The 20,674-nt window shown below is 62.2% G+C and overlaps 2 protein-coding genes across 10 annotated transcripts in view; one reads left to right on the top strand and one right to left on the bottom strand.

Moving 5' to 3' along the window:
- Positions 1–7,424, top strand: part of PISD (phosphatidylserine decarboxylase) — a 40,322-nt gene extending 32,898 nt beyond the window's left edge. The window contains exons 2-8 of one of the 3 annotated variants that reach the window (XM_062182750.1): positions 1,756–1,977; positions 3,523–3,688; positions 4,860–5,096; positions 5,225–5,363; positions 5,536–5,682; positions 5,863–6,023; positions 6,205–7,424. In XM_062182750.1, coding sequence (XP_062038734.1) covers positions 1,928–1,977; positions 3,523–3,688; positions 4,860–5,096; positions 5,225–5,363; positions 5,536–5,682; positions 5,863–6,023; positions 6,205–6,429 — 1,125 coding nt within the window. In that variant the 5' untranslated portion in view covers positions 1,756–1,927 and the 3' untranslated portion in view covers positions 6,430–7,424. The remainder of the gene's footprint in view (positions 1–1,755; positions 1,978–3,522; positions 3,689–4,859; positions 5,097–5,224; positions 5,364–5,535; positions 5,683–5,862; positions 6,024–6,204) is intronic. The other 2 variants (XM_062182748.1, XM_062182749.1) reach the window with 2 other exon arrangements.
- SFI1 (SFI1 centrin binding protein) overlaps positions 7,418–20,674 on the bottom strand; it is a 77,057-nt gene continuing 63,800 nt past the window's right edge. For 3 of the 7 annotated variants that reach the window (XM_062182741.1, XM_062182740.1, XM_062182743.1), the window contains 17 exons: positions 20,281–20,362; positions 19,837–20,015; positions 19,224–19,299; positions 18,697–18,792; positions 18,213–18,289; positions 17,368–17,470; positions 14,896–14,992; positions 12,578–12,738; positions 12,072–12,146; positions 11,371–11,445; positions 11,074–11,250; positions 10,775–11,001; positions 9,959–10,063; positions 9,648–9,840; positions 8,353–8,485; positions 8,163–8,241; positions 7,418–7,747 (listed from right to left, as the gene is read on the bottom strand). In XM_062182741.1, coding sequence (XP_062038725.1) covers positions 7,456–7,747; positions 8,163–8,241; positions 8,353–8,485; positions 9,648–9,840; positions 9,959–10,063; positions 10,775–11,001; positions 11,074–11,250; positions 11,371–11,445; positions 12,072–12,146; positions 12,578–12,738; positions 14,896–14,992; positions 17,368–17,470; positions 18,213–18,289; positions 18,697–18,792; positions 19,224–19,299; positions 19,837–20,015; positions 20,281–20,362 — 2,227 coding nt within the window. In that variant the 3' untranslated portion in view covers positions 7,418–7,455. The remainder of the gene's footprint in view (positions 7,748–8,162; positions 8,242–8,352; positions 8,486–9,647; positions 9,841–9,958; positions 10,064–10,774; positions 11,002–11,073; positions 11,251–11,370; positions 11,446–12,071; positions 12,147–12,577; positions 12,739–14,895; positions 14,993–17,367; positions 17,471–18,212; positions 18,290–18,696; positions 18,793–19,223; positions 19,300–19,836; positions 20,016–20,280; positions 20,363–20,674) is intronic. The other 4 variants (XM_062182744.1, XM_062182746.1, XM_062182742.1 and 1 more) reach the window with 3 other exon arrangements.

The following is a 20,674-nucleotide window of genomic DNA, read 5'->3' as shown; positions in this document are numbered from 1 at the left end:
TGCCTCTCTGTGAATACCGGCTATGAGCAGCTGGGCTCCTCTGCTCCCAGTCCAGGCTCTGCACAGTCAGGCCCCAGGCTCACCCCCCAGGCCTGTTAGCCTGGCAGGGAGAGAGGTGCGCTCAGTATGTGATGACCTGACCCCACCTCCCCCAGGATGGGAACATTAGCCCGAGGCGGGCCCTGACCCTGGCCCTGGGGATGGGATGGGATGAGCAGGAAGCCAGGCCCAGGTGAGAACCCAGGAATCACACCCTCACCCCTCCAGGCCCAGCTCTGCCCTGCCCAGCCCTCCCAGGCCCCAAGAGAGACCCGCGGGCTCAGGCTCTGGGTGAGGAACCACAGGAGGGGCCCCGAGGCAGAGCTGTGCCCAAACCTTCCCTCCCGTCTCCGAGTCAAGGGCACTCTGTGGAGGTGCACCCATGCTCTCACCAGGACTTCAAAGTCAGCGTGTGGCCCGAGGGCCAGCCACCCGGAACATGAGAGCCCAAGGGGCCCTGTGGGGGGGACAACCTGGCTGCTGCAATCCTGCCCAGAGGCGGGAAAGGCCCTGGCAAGTCACGGTGCTCCATGGGTGCCCATTTCCTCAACGAGCAGTGGGGAGGAAGAGCTTCCCACTCAGCCCTGGCCCAGCTGCAGCATCTTTGGGTGGTGGGGGCCGTGTTTGTGTGGGAGGGGGCTGGTGACGCACCTGCCCCTGCCAGGCCTCGCCCTATTCTGGGTGCAGGGAGAAAGCCTTCTGAGGTCCAGACCTTGGTTGCTTGTTGTCCTGGCTCCCAGGGTTCAGTGACGGTCGCAGGCTGGTGCCGGGGCTGCAGTCCACTCCTCTGGTTGAGATGGGCCCGCCAGTGCATCCCCGTCGGTCCTTGCGCAGGCCACGTCCGAGTTGGGGTCTCTCGTTTGTCACAGTGTGGTCCTCGCCGGGGTCCTCAAGCAGCAGCTCTGGGGGGTCCTCATTTCGTCATCTGAAGTTGGGGCAGTGCTCCTGCACCCCCACAAGGCTGTGGCTGGGATTGGAGGCGGGGCAGGGTGGGCTCCCGGTCAGCCCATGTCAGCCCACCCCTCCCTGGGCCTTGATTGCTGGGCCAAGATGGCGGCAGCCTGGAATGTTTGCTCGCCCTCCCTGTTATCTGCGCAGGGACAGGCTTTGTCCTGGCTGGGCGTGTCCTGCAGATAGCCTGGCCAAAGTGCTTCTCGGAAGCGAGGATGGGACAGGGGAGCAGGCTGGCCAGCCCTGGGCAGGTTTTCCGAAGTCACCCAGACGCACAGCTGGACCGGGCAGAGCTGGGCCTGGAGGGGTGAGGGTGCGATTCCTGGGTTCTCACCTGGGCCTCCCCGGGCTTCCTGCTCATCTCATTCTTCAGATGCTACTTTGTAACCTGAATGGAAAATGGGTCAGGTCCTGGCGAGGGAGGGGCGCGGCCGCAGACAGGCCGACGCTGTGCTGGGGCCGGTCTGGCGCGCAGGGCTCAGGTTCCCACCTTGTGCTCCTTCAGCCTGGCAGTGCCCGGTCCCCTCCCTGCTGGGGCTCCTGGGACCCACAGCCCAAAGGCCACGCCTACCTGCTGCCCTCCCAGCTGAGCGAAGCAAGTGGGTGACCTGGGCAGGCTGGCTCAGTCCAGGGCGGCAGGGACAGGGCAGCTGGCCAGGCCTGGGGGACAGAGTGGGCTGTGTGAAGAGCCTTCCGCTCTGAGCTGCAAGCCCCGAGCAGGTGGCCTGAGCAGGTGTGTGACCGGTGCCTGTCTGTTTGCAATAGCCCCGACCCTCTAACCTGCACCCGTGAGCTGCTGAGACCAGGGAAGCGGAGCCGCCAGCGCCCTGGAGCAGTGACAGCGCAGAGCTCCTGTGGCGCGGGGGGAGGGGAGGAAGGCGGAGAAACAAAGGCGCGCCAGCGAGCTGCTGCGCCACCCTCCCCGTGCCGGCCCACGATGTGTCAGTCAGAGGCGCGGCGAGGACCAGAGCTCCGTGCTGCGAAATGGTGAGATGCTGCCCACTGCGTCCTAACCACACCGCGCCCCGCCACGACCTCCGGAAGGTCAGAGTTCAGGTCCAGCGGCCCCGAGGTGGAGGTGGCAGCCGGGGGCCTGGGGGTCAGCCCCTGCGGCTGGAGGGGCCCAGCCAGGGGGGCCTGAGCAGGAGAGCCCGCTTCAGGTACCTGTGGTTCCAACCAGAGGAGAGCCCGGTGGGGGGAGGTGGCCCGGCTGGCTGGGGACCTGGTCCTGTGCTGGTCCTCAGGAGGGTGCCTGGGCCCCTCCCACCCCAGAGCCTGCCTGCAGCCTCGGAGAGGGGCTTCCTGCGGCTCTTCTGGGATTGGTCCCTGCTCTTCTGCAGTGAGCGGGGCGGGGAGGCAGTGCTTGGCTGCCTGTGCCTGGCCCCTCCACCGTCCTGCTGCTTTTAGAAGCACAGTGGGGTGGGGTGGGAGAGGAGGAAGAAGAGTTGGCGCTGGTGGGTGGCGGGGCTGCAGCTGTCTGTGCAGAGCGTGCCTGCCTGCCTGTGCCCTCACTAACCCGCGGCTCCCTGCTCCTTCTGCTCTTGCTGTTGGCCGAGATGCCTCTTTGTCCTTGGTTTGCTCCGTACCTGGGTGACAGGGGGCGGCCTCCCATGAGGGCGCAGGGTCACAGAGATGCTGAGTGTGTTGCCAAGCAGATGAGGAGCCTGAGGCCCGGGGGTGTTTGTGGAGTAGGTGGCACTGTGTTCCTCTGATGCCGACGCTGTGCCTGGCTCTGTGACAAGGGGACAGGAGGCCAGGGTTCCAGTGGGAGGATCCCTGCCAGCTCTGTGACTCCCATGAAGCTGAGCCTGTGCCTGAGTGACTGGATCTGCGCTGGTGGGGAGAGACCCTGCCCTGGCTGAGAGGAGGGGCCTGGGTCATGTGCACAGCCCCCTCATTGCAGGGGAGGTGGTGGAGGGCTGGGGGAGGTCCCCCCATAAAGCCATGGGTGGGTTTTGGAGAAGCTGACCTGCTGTGGGAGGAGTGAGCGAGCAGAGGGGCAGAGCCATGGCCAGCAGGGGGTGTGTCTGTGTGTGCACCTGCTGCTTTGGAGATCTTGGCTGCCCAAGTCCTTGGTGAGACAGGAGGCCTGCAGCCAGGAGGAGATTTTTGCCAGCTCCTGTGTGCACTGCTGGGGGTTCAGGCCAGGAGCCTCTGGCTCCCTGGCACCTGTGTGAGCAGAGCTGGCCCCTGGGTTCCACTCTCCTGGAACCAGGGGACACTGGGGGATGTGAGGCAGCCTCTCCTCCCCGCCTTCCCCCATGCTGGCCCTGGAAGGCTCCGTGTGAGGCGCCCGGGAGCTGGGCTAAGCCTCCTCGACTGGCTGCCCCTATTGGCAGTTCTCAGCCGGCTGGCAGGCTGTGGACATGGGAACTGAGTCTGCCAGCCAGAGGCAGCTGGGCCCCGAGAATGGCGAGGTGCCCGGGGGCACGCCGAGTGTGGGCAGGAGTGGCACTGCCCAGGGTAGGTATGGGGGTCCTCGCGCAGGCTGCGGCTGCTGACCTGGGCTGTGCGTGGACGTGTGTCCTGCAGGTTGCATTTCCCCCAGCTGGCCCTGCGGCGGAGGCTGGGCCAGCTGAGCTGCATGTCCAGACCTGCCCTGAACCTGCGCTCCTGGCCCCTGACCGTGCTCTACTACCTCCTGCCCTTCGGCGCCCTCAGGCCGCTCAGCCGGGTGGGATGGAGGCCTGTGAGCAGGGTAAGTGCGTGCGGCCATGTGGGCTGCACAGGTGACCCGGAGTGCTTGCTGTCCCCCGCCTGCCGTCCCCGCCTGCCTCACTGCTGCCACTGGGGCTCAGGTTCTAGCAGTTCACACTGGGGAGTCAGAAACTCTGTGTTCAGGCAGAGAGAACTCAGCGGTGACAGGAGTCCCAGTGAATCCCTGGGTGCCCAAGGGGCAGTTCAGGAAGGCGAGAGCCTGTTTGGGAGGAAGCAGGGTGGCCCAGCTGCTGAGTTGAGTTGTCCTGGCCGTCGCTGGGCCCCGTGGGCTCGCATCTGCTCTTGGCTCGAAGCAGTCTGACCACCGGGATGGAATTCCGGGGGGTGGGGGAGGGATCAGGAGCGCTCCAGGGCACTGGGCGTCCTGCATAGTAGACCTGGCCAGGTTCTGGCCTGTTCCTGAGAACAGCCTGTTACACAGCTGCCCCAGGCCACTCCAGGTGACTGGGCAGCAGCAGGAGAGAGCACAGTTCTGGGAGCCACTGGTTCATTATCTCAGAGGCGCTGACACCCTGGGGACAAGCAGCAGCCGCGGCTGGCAAGTTCCCACTGTAGTGCAGTAGCTGAGGTTTCTAAGAGCTGGCCCTGCCTGGGCGCCTGGGCCACCTGTGGGCTGTCACCTGCCCTCCAGACTCCGGGTCCTGAGAGCCTGGCCAGGCACCAATGGGGAGGGATTCCTCCCACGTCAAGGGAGGAGCCTTGGGTGCCAGCAGCTGTGTGGACGTGTCCTGAGTGCTGCCAGGCCTGGAGGGGCAGTGGGACCTGTGTGCAACTCCAGCTCTTGATGGTGCTGGTCAGGGTGGCCTCCGTGCTGGCTGTTAACAAGCACTGCAGACTTGTCCTGGGCACCCTGCCCCTTTCTCAAGGGATGCGGGCAGGGACCTAGGGCAGGGCTGGCACACCCTCTCCCCTCCAGCGCTGGGGCAGTTGCACTCTGACCTTTGTGTGTAGTGACTGAAGAGCCTCCGGTCCTGTGTGCGTTTGGCAAGTACAGTCTGGTTCCTAGCAAGAAACAGCCACATCACAACAGCAGCCTGGGGCACTGCGCCGCCCTGGGGCGGGTTCTCTGCTGTGGTATGGGGGAGGGGGGGGACGCACTCTCTGGAGCTGGGGCAGCGTAGCCAACTCCGCCTCTTGCCCTGTGGCTGCAGGTGGCCCTGTACAAGTCCGTGCCAACGCGTTTGCTGTCCCGGGCCTGGGGCCGCCTCAACCAGGTGGAGCTGCCCCACTGGCTGCGCCGGCCGGTGTACAGCCTGTACATCTGGACCTTCGGCGTGAACATGAAGGAGGCTGCCGTGGAGGACCTGCACCATTACCGCAACCTCAGCGAGTTCTTCCGGCGCAAGCTGAAGCCGCAGGCCCGGCCCGTCTGCGGCCTGCATAGCGTGGTGAGGCCTGAACCTTGCTCGCCCTGCTCCGCCTGCTCGCCCGTGTCTTCGGGAACCAGGCCCGCCGTGTCCCGGACGGCAGGGCTGGGTGCCCGGCAGATGACAAGGGGCCCTCCCCTCCCCTCCAGATCAGCCCGTCGGATGGGAAGATCCTCAACTTTGGGCAGGTGAAGAACTGTGAGGTGGAGCAGGTGAAGGGGGTCACGTACTCCCTGGAGTCGTTCCTGGGCCCTCGCACTGGCACGGATGATCCGCCCTTCCCCCCAGGTGGGTCACTGCCCAGGTGGAGCCCAGCAGCCCTGCCACTGAGGGGTTGAGGGTGGGGAGGGAGGAACGGCTGAGGCGGCTGTGGGTGCTGCAGGTGGCAGAAGGGGCCAGGACGTCCCCTGACCAAAGCCACGGGGCCGTCCTGGGTCCACCTGTCGTCCCCATGCCACAGCCTCCTCGTGTGAGTCCTTCAAGCAGCAGCTGGTCACCCGGGCGGGGAATGAGCTCTACCACTGCGTCATCTACCTGGCTCCCGGCGACTACCATTGCTTCCACTCCCCCACCGACTGGACCGTCTCCCACCGGCGCCACTTCCCAGGTGGGTGGCAGCCGCCCTTGGATGTTGGGCCCCGGCTCTAGATTGGCTTCACTGAGGTCAAGAGCACTGGCTGGCTGTGAGGGAGCCTGGGGGCGCCCTCCCTTGCAGTGATGTCAGGGTGGGTCTCAGGCTGTCCTGCAGTGGTCGCTCTGGGCAGAGTAGCATGTTCCCTGCCCATAGGCTCGCTGATGTCCGTGAACCCCGGCATGGCCCGCTGGATCAAGGAGCTCTTCTGCCACAACGAGCGCGTGGTCCTGACCGGGGACTGGAAACATGGCTTCTTCTCCCTGACGGCCGTGGGGGCCACCAACGTGGGCTCCATTCGCATCTACTTTGACCGGGTGAGCAGGGCCCAGGCCTGTGGAGCCAGGGGCTGCGGGGGTTAACCTCCCTCCCTGGCGCATTGTTCCTGTTAGGAACAGAGGTCAGAGGTGAGGAGGAGGAGGAGGAAGGAACAGGGTGGGGGTGGGGCAGCTAGAGTGGGCAAGAAGGTGCAGGTCTGACACCTGGCCTCCCCCACAGAACCTGCACACAAACAGCCCGAGGTACAGCAAGGGGTCCTACAACGACTTCAGCTTTGTGACGCACGCCAACAAGGAGGGCATCCCCATGCGCAAGGGCGAGCACCTGGGCGAGTTCAACCTGGGCTCCACCATCGTGCTCATCTTCGAGGCCCCCAAGGACTTCAACTTTCAGCTGAAACCAGGACAGAAAATCCGCTTTGGGGAAGCCCTGGGCTCCCTCTAGGGCCTGCTTCTTGGCCGTGGCTGCCGAGGGACCTTTTCTCAGAGGAGCACAGAGATCTTTGAGGGGAAGCCCTGGAGGCTGTGCTGTGAGGGCTGACCTGGCGGGCCTGAAGGATGTGCCGAGAGGGCCTGGTCCTTCTCAGGAGGCAGCCAGAGCGCCTGTCACGCCCCAGGCCTACAAAGTGTGGGCTGGGACCATCTCAGAATAACTTTTTGGACTTTTTTTTTTTTTTTTTTTAACATTGTATAAACTCCTTGCTGAGCGTGCACTTGGTCTTGACTTTGCTCTGAGGGTGCTAAGTGCTGCTGCACCTTCCTGCTGCTGCTCCCCGCCTCTGGGCTGTCTCCTGTAGCCCTGTGCTTCTCCTTAGCCCTGCCGCCCCACGCAGTGCACAGGGTGAGGTGCCCCCTTGGCACGGACTGTGGACCTGCCTAGCAGCCCAGAGCAGGGCACCTGCTTCCTGTCGCCACACTCGCCTCGCCCCGCTCACAGGGAAAGCGCGGGTTTTCTTCTTTGCACTTGTGGCCAAATGACCGTCTGAATGTCTCTGAGGGCGGCATGAGTGACGTGGACCTTTGCAGGCCCTGACAAGTGGCCTTCTAGAGTGGCTTGAGTCCTCTGCTGGAGCGAGACGGGTCACTGTACCCACCTGCGGGTGTCCAGTGCGCAGGGCAGATGGGGCTCGGGTCCCCTCCCCACAGAACATGGGAGAGTTGCTGCTGTTGGTTCAGGCGGAGGAGCCCTGGTGTATGGTGGGTCAGTGCCTAGAAAACCTGTCTCAAGAAGCAGGTGCACAGGCCTGGGGGAGCCCAGTGCCAGGACAAGGCCAGGCTTCCTGTTGATCCTGGGGGCACTGTGAATTTCTCCTGCAGGAGAAGTCATTGAACTTTTTCAACTGTATCAGTAGCACAGTATTTTTGTATGAAAAGTGGGAGACTTCTGAACAGTGATTCATTTAATCGCAAAAACATTTTGAAATAAAAAAGGAAAACCCATTGTGGCTTTGTGTTCTGTTCTTACAGACGCCTAGCACAGAGCCTGCCGCAGGGCCTGGATGCGGGCGATGCAGGCCCCAATGGGCTGGTGCTGGGCCCGGAGCTCTTCTGCCAGCAGCTGGATTTGCACTTCTACCTGCAGGCAGGAGAGACAGAGCCAGCTGAGGGGCAGCCCGGCCCGGGGCTGGCCCGGGGCTGGCCTGGACCTCACCTCCTCGAGCTCTTTCTGCACCTTCTGCTCCTCAGCCTGGTCCTCCCGCCGGGGTTCCTCCCTGCTCAGCTCCAGCCATTTGCGCAGGCTGCTTGCTTGGCGCTGGCAGGACCTGTGGGTCGGGGACACCTGTGTGTGCCAGGCTGGTCTCTCCACAGAGCTTCATAGGCTCCCCCTGGGCCCGGGAAGAAGCACGCCAGCTAATGGTGGTGCAGGGATATGGTGGGGCAGAGAAGGGCCTGGCAGGACCCCTGCCCTCCCTCCAGGCCAGCAGCCAAACTTGTTCCTCCTCCAGCGAACAGTTCCTGGGCGGGGAGCGAGGGAAGCCGGAAGCCCTTCCTCCCCTGAGCAGAGCTGAGAACGAGGGAACCAGGCTGCTTCCCTCAAATCTCCGAGGCTGCTGAGGGCCGCTAAGTGCAGCTGGGGCCCCGCGGGACTTGGCAGTCTCAGCCCGGCATCCTGGTGGGAAGCACGGCCTCTGTACAGCTCCCCACCGCGGGCAGTGGTGGGGGCCTCCTGGGCCGCACCTGAGGTTCTGCTTGGTGCTCTGGTAGTGCTGCAGTTGCTGCTGGATCCCCTCGAGCTCAGCCTCCAGGTCAGCGTGGCCTGCGGCGACAGGACAGCGTGGGGCATGCTAGCTCTTCACCATCTGCCCTGCGGGATGGGTGAACGGCAGGTCCCCACTGCCCTGACAGGGCCCAGGTACCAGGTACGCACCTGCAGCTTCAGCACCAGACCCAGCCCTCGTGCCCGTGAAGTCCCCCGGGAGGAGCAGATGGGGGTCAGGGATGCTGGTCAGGGCTGGCGGAGCCTGGACTTTAAGCCCAGGGGTGTCCAGCTGTGCTGACACCTGGAAAGGAGGAAGGGTAGATGCTGGGCAGAGATGACAGGAGGAAGCCTGGGCAGAGGGTACCAAGTCCTCGTCCCTGGTTCAGCCCTGCTGCCCACTATGCCCTGCAGGGGAGGGGCGGGGCAGGCCAGGCCAGGAGTCCCACCCTGGCTGGCCCTGCCCTGGCCTGCAGCCCTGACACCTTCAGTCTCTCCAGGGGTGTGGTTCAGCACCGCTTCAGCTACTCTGAAGGTTTACTCAACCTTCTGTACCTCACCCCTGCAGCAGTAGCTCTCTGCATCCAGCCCACCCTGGAGCCCGCCTCACCCCTGCAGAAGTTCTCAGCGCCCAGCCCACCCCGGAGCCTTTCCCCGGTTCTCTCTGATAGGCTTCCTCCCACTACCCCGTGCCCGCTCCAGCCTCGTGTCCTTGATCCCACAAGGCCAAACTCACTGCTGGAACTGGCTCCTTCCTGTCCCCGGGCCCACTCCCCCGCCCCTCCCCAGCCTCCTCTACTCTCCGCCCGGTGATCACAGTCGGCTCCAGGGGCTTCCCTTAGACTACACTGAGGACCCTCCACCTAGATCTCTGGCTGGGGCCTCTCCCCTAGCCAGACCCCGTGCTCTGCCTTCTCGATGCCTCACCCCAATCTGGCTCTCACCTGATTCTCCTTTCGGTTAAAGAACTCCTTCCCCGTGTTACTCAGGCCAGATTCTCAGGGTCACCCTGGGTTCCAAGTCCATCAGGGGCAGGTCCTACCTCCTCCAGCTCCAGAGGGAATCATCTGTGCCCACAGCGGTGGCAGAGTCCTGGCCACCTGCATCTTTTGCCTGCGTCACATGACCACAGGGACCTAACCCCACGTGTGCTGCCTGCTGCAGTCCTCAGCCGACTCCCCACTGAGGCCGGCCTGACCCTAGGTGATCTGTGGTCACCTCAAGGGTCTGCAGGGGCCACTAGCACAGAAACTTCCCAGGGGCGGGGGCCTCAGCTGCTGTGCCCTTGGCCCTGGTGTGCCGTGGGCACCTATGCTTGCTGGCTGAGTGCGTGGCTCTCTTCTGGTGCCAGGGTGTTCCAGAAATGAGTACAGCCATGCTGCGGCACCAAGGGCACGAGAAAGAGCAGCACATGGGGACGAGACGAGCAGGTGGGAGTCGGTGACCAGGTCTTTTGGAGAACTTACCCTGGCTGGTGCTTCCACCCGGCGGGGCATGAAGGAGGAGGGAGGCAGCAGCAGCAGCTCTGGGCCTGCACTTGCCACTGGGGGCAGCTGAGGGCTGGGGGCACTTGGCAGGGCCCCAGGCAGGAAGGACCTTGTGCGGGAAGGGCTTGCTGGTGGGGTCACGCCCAGGCCACACGCCTGCAGCTTTTCGGTCCTGGGCACAGGGAAGGCAGGAACCTGGTCAGCCTATGGGACCCTTCGCTGAGTGCACTCTGCACTGAGGAAGCAAAGCGGATCCCCCCATCCTGTAGCTCCCAAAATACACAGCCTACCGCTGCCCCCCAAGGGTGCCGCATCCTGAGGACGCATGGCTCTGCACGCGCTCCAGCAGGAAGTGTGGGCATCGTGGCTGCTTCCTCGCCGAGTGTGCAGCCCTGCTGGGGAGAACACAGGATCGTCAGGCGGACAGGGGCTGCGGGGGCCTTGCCCTCTCTAGTCCGCTCTCCCCAGCCCCACGGGAACACTAAAGGCTGGGCTCTCGGCCAAGGTCAACAAGTAGACGGTTGGCAGGGGGTGACCCAGGCTGGGAGAGTGTGCAGGAAATCTGGCGACATGTGCCTGAGTGTGAGGGGCTGCTGCATGCATGGATCCAGCCTGTGCAGTAGCCCTGGTGGGGGGGGGTGCTCCTCCCATGCCTGGGGGGTGGAAGGGACAGCCTCTGAGAACCTTCAGGGTCTTGCCAAGGTCAGACAGGGAGGAGCAGGGCAGGGATGGGGGTCCAAGGCCACCCGGATCTTGCCCCAGGGGCCTGGGGTTCTCAGGCAGTGACCACAAGCTCAGCACAGGGTGACAGGTCTGGGGAGACAGTGGCAGGCCCAGGGGCAGAGGCAGGGCTGTCCAACAGCCTGTGGCTCTCCTCAACGCCATGTGTCACTTCCTGGGTCAGCAATTAGGACAGGGGAGGGGAGGAAGTGCGGCAGAGGGGCTTCCTGAGCTTTGGCAGGAAAAGGAGAGTCTGGGAAATCCCAGCCCATCCTCTCCCCCACCTCGGGGGCTGGGACCTGCGGAGAGGGGCTTGGGGCAAGGCCTGACCGTGGCCTGTCCCTTCAGGGCACATTCTCCCTCCCTCCTCAGGGTGGACGACTCACAGCTCCAGCAGGGAGGGCTCCCCAGCAGCCAGGGCCTCAGTGCCCAGGGTGCCCTCGGGCCGAGGGGCTCGGGTGGCGTCCCCAGCAATGTGGTTGAGGAGGGGACCCTTGGCTGTCACTCTCCTGCTGGATGCGTTGGGGGCTGGGGGCCGAGGCTCCCTGCCCAGCGCCTTCTGTTTCCAGAGCAGGGCACAGCGGCGGACTGCACGGTGGAGACTGTGGGCAGCCTGCAATGTAGCCGCTGTCAGCTCAGGCCATGCCCGGCTCGCTCCCACAACAGGGGAAGGCCCGGGGCCTACCTGGACCTGCTGCTGGGCCTGCAGCTGCTGCCGGGCAGCCTTCCTGTCAGCTGCGAAGCGCAGTAGCCGTGTGGCGCCCTGCCGGAGGAGCTGCTGGCGGTAGGCCTGCACCGCCCGCTCCAGCCGCGCCTTCTTCCTCCTCCTCTCCAGCACAAAGCCCAGCCATGCTGTCCACACCTCCAAGAACGGGCCTGAGGCTTAGGTAGCCCTACTCAGGACTCCCCGGGGGCTCTGCCCAAGATCCACCCCGACAGAGCAGGTGCCCCTTCGTCCCCCCAACCCCAGGCAGGCCGTTACCTTTGCCTGTAGCGAGAAGGCCCAGAACCACAGGGCCCGCACCGTAGCCCGCTGCTCCTGCCTCCTGGCCTCCAACTAGGGCCAGAAAGATGGGGTTACGTCCATTTCACCTCCTCCAGGAGGCTGCCCTGACCACTCAGCCCTGTTCCAATGCTGCAGCTCCTCACTCACAGCCTCTGTGGCTGGGGCTTCCCTCCTTTGCCTCGGAAGGTCCCAGCCCGTGCCTGGCTGCGAGGGGCTCACTGCACTCCTGATCCGTGGATCAAGGAATGACGAGGAAAGCAGGCAGCAGGGCTCCGGGCAGGCAGCAGGCCGGGCAGTTTAGGGAGCTGGAGAGGGGCTGGGCTCAGATCTTGGCCGCAGCCCAGGAGAGCAAGCGGGACCTGCAGGCTGAAGGGGTTTGCTGTGCACAACTGAATGCGAATGAGCGCTCCTGGCTTTTTATCAAGGCTTTGGCAAGGACTTCAAGTGCATTTCCTATTAATTTTGCGGAATTACACCAGTGTGTTTTACATAGGACGCTGTAGAACGAGAAAGCAGGCCTCGAAACAACTGGCCTACAGGTCAGGTGGAAGGAAGCGGCTGGAGGGGGCCGAGGGTCAAGGGTGACAGTACCAATACTGAATAGAGGTGTGGGCAGCCCAGGCCCTACAAGCCGGTGGGAGGAGGAAGTGGGGAAGGTGTACCGCAGGGGCTCTCACCTGCCGTCTCCACTGCTGGAAGCAGGCCTGGCTGAGCCTCTGTGCCCGGAACTGGGTGGCCTGCCTCTGCAGCAGCTGGGGAGAGAGCAGGCACCCAGGGAGTCAGGTTCCCAACCCAGCAACCAGGGCAAACGTGCAGCCCAGGCCTCTGGGGCAACCACTGAGTGTGGCCCAGGCACAAATCAATGTCCTCCTGTGGTCAGGAGGCCTGGATGGTGCCAAGGTCTCGGACACAGACCGGAGGTGACTGCACGGCTGTTCATCCCCCAACTCGGACAAGCTGGGGGTCAGCGTGACCCAGGTTCTCTGCTGGGCCATCTTCCCCTGGGGGCCTTGATTCTGAGGCTGGCCACCCCCACTCAACGCTCAGGGTGTCTCCTGCAGGACCCAGAACCACCCAGCCACACAAGCAGGAAGAGGCCCCTCGTGAGAGGCCATCCCCCGCCTAAACACCCCCTCCCCGCCCTGTGACAAAGCGGAACCTGGAGCACCGCCAGCCGCCTCACCTGTTTCCTGACACAGCCCAGGTGGTGCCTCTTCCACCGGGCCATGGCGTCCTGCAGCAGCTGCTGCTGGTGGTGCTGGGCCGCCCTCTGCAGCTGGGCCCTCTGCTGGGCTGCCCTCCGGCTGCAGTCCCACCAGCGCCGCAACCAGGTCCGCAGACAGCCTAGGGCAGACCCACGCCGCGGTGGGCTCTCGTGGGATCTCCACCGGTGACGACTAGCCGGGAAGGTTCAGGGTGGAGCACGTGTGGGGATAGAGCCAGGATGTCCGGGCCCCTGGGTGGAACCATCTCATGTGGACAGTGGACACTCTCTAAGGTGACCAAGCACCCTCGGGGCTGGGACCAGATGAGCTACTTGTGCTGTGCCCCCAGGGGCCCTCTCCCAGTCCCTCACAAGGAGCTGCCTGACCCCTGCAGGAGTCCCTGCCTGAGGGAGGAGGCGGAGCTGGAGCTTGCAGGGAGGAATAGTGGGGGGCGGGGGAGGAAGAAAAGTCAGGGGCAGGGGAGGAAGAGGAAAAGCAAAAGAAGGAAGCAGCTCATTCTAACAGGAGGGCAGCCCAGGCCCTCAGAAAAGTCCAACCAGCCTGAGTGACAGCCCCAGGGGATGGGGTGGTGAGGGGAGGTGAGGGGAGGTGCGCTCGGTTGCGGGCTGCGTCCCCACTCCCAGAGCTCTGCACTTTGCTTCCTGTCTCCAGATGAGAGCAGGGTTGATCCTGGGACACTGATGCCAACACGGGGAGCTCGGGGCGGACAGGGAAGGCAGTGATGGCCCCCTGTGGGCCAACTGTGGTACCAGGTGCTGACACTGTGGGTACAGCTCCGTCCCCTGTCTGCATGTCTCCTTCTCAATCATTTCACTGGGTCCTCTTGACAACCCGGGGTGGGGGTCGGGGGGAGGCCCTTGCCTGAGGTCACGCCCCGGCCGGCCGAGCCTGCCCTTCCTGGACACTCTGCGTCGTGTATCTTCTGACATCTTCCCTGGCACCCAGCCACACCCTGCACTGTCAAGATGTGCCCGAGACTCAGGTCTGAATAAAAGCCAGGAAACTGATCCTCAGGTATTGGCCATGGACTTGCTATGTGCAACGTCTTGTTGGCTAGCATCCCAAGTCCCTCGTACTGGACACAGTGGACACGGCAACCGCAGGGCCTGCCTTCAAGGGCAAGCGCTTCAGAGAAGCAGCTACAGGCCACACCTTGAACTTGATGCTCCCAGCATGGCCGGGGGTGGGCATCTGATGGCAAGGCAGCCGACCCAGCCTGGCGTACGTGGCGCAGGTGCAGAAGCTCCACCAGAACAAAGGCCAAGGAAGAGGCTAACATAGTCCCCTGGGGAACCAGAGCACAGCACTGGCTTCTGAGCTGTGGGCACGGGGGGGTTCATGGAGGAGGAGGTGCTGTGTGTCTGACGCTGGGGCTCTGCACAGGCTGTCAGGGTCCTGCGAGCATTCGCACACAGCACAGCCAGCGCCCAACCAAGGGGGAGGCGTTTCTGTCCTGGAGCGAATCTGTGAAGCCAGTGTAACACCATGACTGGCCTCTGTGGTCCAAGGTAAACCACAGCAAACTGCTTTCACAGCATTCAGATTTTCATTTATTCTAACCATGAGCATCCCCTTCAGAGTGTCACCTCCCCCCACTGCAGGGTGCCCTGGCTGTGTGTCTCGCGGGTCTGTGTATCTCATGAAACACGGGCACCTGCGCAGTTCTGGTCCCTGAACACACGAGGACCCGGCTGGCAGGGAGGCAGGGCCCTGACAAGCAGCAGGCTCTGGCAGGACTGCCTCATCAGGACCCCCCCCCCCCCCCCCGCAGACTCATCTCTTCCTGTCTCTGAATCTCAAGCCTTGGCCTTTCACGTAATCATAAACTGGATGGCAACCAGAGGACAGAACTCCACGTTGTGTCCACCCCGCCCCCCTTCATGTCTTTCCTGGGACCTTGTTTGGAAATGGAGTCAGCGCAGATGTAATTAGTTAAGGTGACGTCGTATGGGAGTAGGACGGGCCCTCAGTGAGACCGGTGTCCGTGAAAGGAGCGACCCAGGGACGGGGAAGGACCACATGGAGACAGAGGCGGGTATGATACGTCCACAAGCCAGGGACTGATCGGGCTGCCGCAGCCACCAGAAAGAAAGCAGAAGAGGGGAGGGATCCTTGCCTCTGCCCCCCAGGCTGGCGCTCCCGACACTGACCTCACACTTCCTAGTCTACGGCACTCTGAGAGGCAGCGCCAGAGGACCAGTGCACGTGAGGACACAGGGGCGTGGGCAGCAGAGAGCCCAGGACAGTCACCCTGCTCTTCCGGGCCCCCACTTACCTCTCTCCAGCACCTTCCGGGCCTCCTCGATGGCACAGGCCTCCTGCTGTCGGTAGTAAATCCGCACAGAGGCCACCTCCCGCCACTGGATCAGGATCTACAGGCAGGCGAGGAACCGAGGGGTCATCGGAACGTGTCCTGACTTCTGGGGACCCCCAGGCCCGCGACAGCAGCTCCTGGGGGGAGGAGCAGCTGAGGTGCCTGAGGTCCACACAGCCACAGGACACAGCCCCAGGCCCCCCACAGCAAGCCCAGCACCGCGGGCGCTGAGACTTGTGGCAGAAGGGAATGAAGAAGTCTTTACATGGGTATAATTCTGTTATTATTTAGCAAACAGAACATGCACGTTTCTGCCCTGTTCCTATGAGAGTAAAATCACAGTAGCAAAACACTTAAAAAAAATAAGTTGGCAGCCAGGGAGGCCTGTGGCCACTCCATACAGCCCTGAACTCCTTTCCCACCTACACGGCCTCCCCCTCTCTACGCCCTGAGGCTAAGCCAAGATTCCTGCTCTCCTTCCTCCTTACCAGGGTGGGGGTGCGCGGCCTGGCCTCCAAGTCTGCCTGAAAACAGACGGGGCCTTGACCAGATGCAACTGTTCCCTCCCCCGACAGCTGCAGCTGTTAGGACCAGCCCCTGCCTTGCAGTCAGGGCTCCCACACACTGCTGTCTCCTAACGAGGCTGACTCGGGGGAAGGGTCTGGCCTGGTTTTGAAGCCGCAGACACCCCCACCCCACGTGACAGCACCTGGGTTCAAGTCCTGCTCTGCGCTCGCTGGCGGCTTCTTGCTAACGTGTACCCTGGGAAGCAGCAGTTGTCGGATTCCGGCCACCACACGGGAGACCTGACTGAATGCCTGGCTCCTGCCTGGCCCAGCCCTTGCCACTGTGGCCATTCAGGGAGCGAGCCAGCGGATGGGAGCTCTGTCTCTGCTAGCTGGAAAGAGAGGTGAAGAAATACACGGGCAGGGGTTTGGTGCAGTAGTTAACATCCCGCCTGAGAACGCCTGGGTTCGAGTCCTGGCTCTGTTGCCAATTCTAGCTTATTACTAATGTGCACCCTGGAGGTCCTTGGGTCCTTGCCACCCAAATGGAGTTCCTGGCTCCCGGCTTTGACCGGGCCCAGAATGAGCTGTTGTGGGCATTTGGGGAGTAAACCAGCAGATGAACGATCTCTGTGTCTCTCTCTCTGCCTTTCAAATACAATGAAAATAAATGTTTTAAATTTTCTAAATGCTCGGGCTCAGGGACTACTCTGTGCTCTGTCATTTGTTTCTGTCTGAAGGCGCTCTTTGTGGTCCATCATTTTCCTCCCACAGCACCTCCTGCCAGCCCTCCCCACCCCCTGGGCACGGGGCCGGTGCTACCACATGGCATCTCCTTGCTTCTACTCCAGTGGAACAAGGTGGTGGTCTGGGGTCTCCTCCCACTGAAGATGACCAAGCACCTACCCCCTGGGCACTGCGTGCTACCCAGAAAGCCTCTGTGGCCCAGAGCCTGTCCCAGCATCGTCTTTTGATGGAGGAGGAGGAGGGGAAGGAGACTAGAGCTCAGCGGTTCACACAGTTTGTCCCCGTGTGCAGAAAGTACTGGCTCAAGTAAGAACCGGTTTATTGACTGTGTGCCGTGTTCTTGTTTCAGTGGATATGGATTTGTAATTCATAAAAACATGACATCCTCTTTTTTAAAAAGCAGTGATACTTAAAAAAAAAAAAAACTTTAATTTTACTTGTGAGAGACAGAGAGAGAGAGAGAGAGAGAGAGAGAGAAACAGAGAAACACTCCCATCTGAAGGTTCAACCCCTCCCCTCCAAAATGTCCACAGTCCCTGGGGCTGAGCCAGATCAAAAGCCGGGCGACAGGAACACAGTCCACGTCTCCCACGTGGGTGGCAGGGACCCAAGCACTTAGGCCATCATCACTGGCTTCCAGGGTGCATTAGCAGGAAGCTAGAATCGTGAGATGAGTCAAAACTTGAACTCATGGGGCCGGCGCTGCAGCACAGTAGGTTAAGCCTCTGCTTAACCTCTGCTTCAATCCAGCTCTCTGCTATGGCCTGGGAAAGCACTGGGAGATGGCCCAAGTGCTTGGGCCCCTGGACCTGCAAAGAAGGCCCAGAGGAAGCTCCTGGTTCCTGATCAGCCCAGCTCTAGCTATAGCAGCCATTTGGGGAGTGAACCAGTGGATGGAAGATCTCTCTGTCTCTCCTCTCTCCATCTCTAACTCTGCCTCTCAAATAAATAAATATTTAAAAAAAGAAGAAGTCTGGACCCCATGCCTCCAATATAGGACATAGGCATCTCAATGCCTGCCCCTGAACGAATTCTTATCAGAACCAGTACTTTCTACACATGTGGAATTCCCCATGCTTTGGGTCCCTTGTTCTGTCTGAATGTCTGGCACCACCCCCAACTCTTGCCAGGAAATAGTCGCCATACCCCCAGGGTGAGCAGCTTTTGCCCCTAACCTCACCTTGGAACAGAGGGTCCTTCTGTAGTAAGCAGATGCTTGGGAAGTTTTCCTGGCTTCATCCACAGAGGCCACGGTGTTCTGTCTCCAGCGGCGTAACACCCACCTGCAGGTGCACAGGCCTCAGCAGGGACAAACAGGGGGCCCTCAGGAGTCATTCCTCCTCCCCATCCTCCTGGGCTGAGGCTCTCTGCCTTGGGGGACCTGTCACACTGACACCAGGCTCACAGCGTGGCCACCCATGGTGCATTTGGAGAGCACCTGCTCGGTGCTGGGCACTGCTCCCTGTCCTCAGGAATTTCTGTGGGGCCAGAACCAGATGATGTCATCATAGGTGACTCACACTGCGATGATGAGAGAAGTTGGGGGGCCAGGGAAGCTGGAGGAAGGGCGTGCGTGCGTGCGAGCCAGAGCAAGCTCGGGGAGCCCCTCTCCTGCTATCTGAAGTGCTGGACAGCTGCTTGGTGGGGCCCAAAGGAAGTATGCGTGTGTTTAAAGGTAAGAGGCCCACCGCCTTCAGGCTGCCTGGAACAGCACGTGCTGAACCAACATGAAGGAAGGAAAACAAAGAGAGGCAGGAGCAAGGCCCACTGGGAAGGAGCACGTCCAGAGCTTAGAACTGGAGGATGGGCTTTGGGGAGCTGCACGAGGCTGCCTGAGTGCCCTCCCCAGGGAGACGCAGGTGGCCCCTGATCTCTGCAGGGTGGAGCAGGTCAGGCAAGCAGCCTTGAAGGCTTTGGGGGAGCTGCTTTCTAAAGCCTCGCTCTGCAGCCAGCGGACGCAGCGCTTGCTGTGGCCAGGCCCGTTCATTCCTCAGCCTGAGCCCTGGGCAGGCTCGGGAGACTCACCGCAGCAGCTGCCTGTGGTGCCGCCTCTCCCTGGCTGTCACCTCCTGCAGGATGCTCCGCACCTGGTCCCGGTAAGTCTGTGGGGGACAAGGAGGGCTGGGGGCCGCCTCTGGACCCAGGCTGCTCCTTGCTCCAGCCTTCTCGTCTCAGTGATATGGTTACAATAGGAAATGCCATGCCCAGAGCACATACAGAGGGTGGAGAAACTAAACCCCCAGTCAAGGCCCACAGGCCCACCCAGACATCAGGAAGGAGACTGCCCAGTGAGGCCGCCCTGGGCCCTGAGCCCTGAGCTACTCCCCACCCAGCGTCTGCTTTCACTGCGCTCTACAAGGATGGAAGGAGCCTGTCCTCTGACACCCACCACCAGGGGCACCTGTCTGTGGCTCGGGGAAGCACTGTGTCTCGCTGAGGAAGGAGAAGAGAAACTGTCTTCAGAAACCTCCCCGGCCCCCCGGCAAGCAGGAGGAGAAGCGGCTCCTACCAGCCACTTCCGCAGCGCCCGGTGCAGCACAGCACGCTGGTGATGCAGCTCTGCTCGCAGCAGCTTCCAGCGCTCGGCTCCCCGCAGGGCCAGGCTCTGCAGGCAGAGGGATGAGGTAGGTGGGCCCAGCCTTGCCTCCACTGCACACCCCGTGTGTGAGTGCCAAGAAGATACTGAACCTCTCTGTGCCTCAGTCCCTTGCTACGAATGAGGGTGTTGTGAGCAGGGCCCGACCCACAGTGGAGGCTCAGTGTTTGCTTAGACACTTTGTACCCTCCGTAGGGCCCTGCAAATGCTGAGACCAGGAGTCTGATCCCATGAGTTCAGATAAGCCCAGCCTAGTGCCTGAAAGAACCAGGCAGTTGGAGCCAATCATCTTCCCACAGCAAGTTCACACTTCTCCCCCTCGACTCAGAGGCACTGGCTGCTGAGGGGCTGTGGTGGAGCCCATCTGTGCGCCACGTCACACCGTCACACAGCTCCACCTGTCCAAGTCACACCCAGACGGCGCCGGCGCCACGCCTTACCTCCTGCCACCTGCTCCAGGCCCAGTGCAGGAGCCGCGCCGAGTGCATCTCCACAGCCTGGGCCCTGCCTGTCCTCCTATGGGCGACACGCAGAGCTCAGCTGCCAGCCTCGATGCAGCCCCCGGCCCCCACCCAGGGGTCAAGTTTCGGGGCTCTCTCTCAGGGTGTCAAGTACCACCAAAGCCTGCTAAGCTGCAGAAGCTGAAGCCGCTCACCAAGGTGGAGGTTAAATGTGCGCTGATGGGGTGAGTCGCTCAAAGCACAGGGTGGCTATGGGAAGCTCCTGCTCTTCTAGCTACGTGGTGTGGTAAAAACTGCCATCACTGCCCACTTCCCCAGGATGGTCCGCTGTTCGAACATGGGCCGCCAGTCTAATCTGTGGCCCATGTCACTACGAATGTTGAATAGGCAGGATGTGGCCAGTGGCCTCATGAGGCGGCCCAAGGTCCTGCCACCACAGCCCTGCTTTGCTTAGACTGTTTCTGGATGAATTTAGAGAACTTAAAACCAGAGTCTAGGCTGACACAACCCTCGGGTTGGGCATGTGGCATGGCCGGCATGACCACAGCAAGCTGGGGTGGGAGGGGCCTCTGAGGCAGTGCGGACCACTCACTCTGTTCGCAGGCCCCAGGCACGGCCCCTCCAGATGCAGAACGCTCTCCTGAGCCTCTCGTGGCCGTGGTGGGCACAGGCCACTGCTTGCCACTCCCGCTCCCGGTGATGGGCTGCTGCCTGCTGGCGCCACATGGACCAGGACCTACGCAGAAGCTGCTGTTCCGCATAAAGGATGGCCTGTGGCAGGACGGGGAGAAACACAGCACGCTGAGCACAGGGGTTACAGGAGCCGGGCGAGAATCTGCAGGACACCGATCACGGCCACAGCCAAAGAAATGGGTGCCTGGGAGAACCATGAACTCCAGCGACAAAGCACACAGATGCCCCAGCCCCTGCCCTTGCTTTGTGAGTCCCAGGCAGGAGACCCAGAGTGGGGGTCTGGATTCCGGTGACTTCCGGGGGGTAGGAGGCCCTCATGTGCCTCCTCAGATGCACCTCTTACCATTCTCTCTGCCAGGCAGTTTTCTCGCTGTTCAAACATCTTCTGCCACCAGAGAGAAAACACTCTCTTCTCCAATGTCTCCCTGAAAAACATACACATGAGATGAGTGACAGTGGGACAATAGGGCCAGGAGCCAGGATCTTCATCCAGGTCTCCCACGTGGGTGCAGGGGCCCAAGCACCTGGGCCATCCTCCACTGCTTTCCCATGCTCATTAGCAGGGAGCTGGATTGGAAGTGGAGCAGCCAGGACTCAGACTGGCACCCATATGGGATGCCACCACCACAAGCGGCAGTCTAACCTGCTACGCCACAGTGCCGGCTGCTTCTCTTAAACTAGCATCTCAGGGGCTGGCGCTGTGGCGTTGTGAGCTGGGCCTCTGCCTGCAGGTGCTC

The sequence above is a fragment of the Lepus europaeus genome, chromosome 23, assembly GCF_033115175.1.
Source record: "Lepus europaeus isolate LE1 chromosome 23, mLepTim1.pri, whole genome shotgun sequence".
NCBI lineage: Eukaryota > Metazoa > Chordata > Mammalia > Lagomorpha > Leporidae > Lepus > Lepus europaeus.
This window is presented reverse-complemented; position numbering and strand designations above follow the sequence as displayed.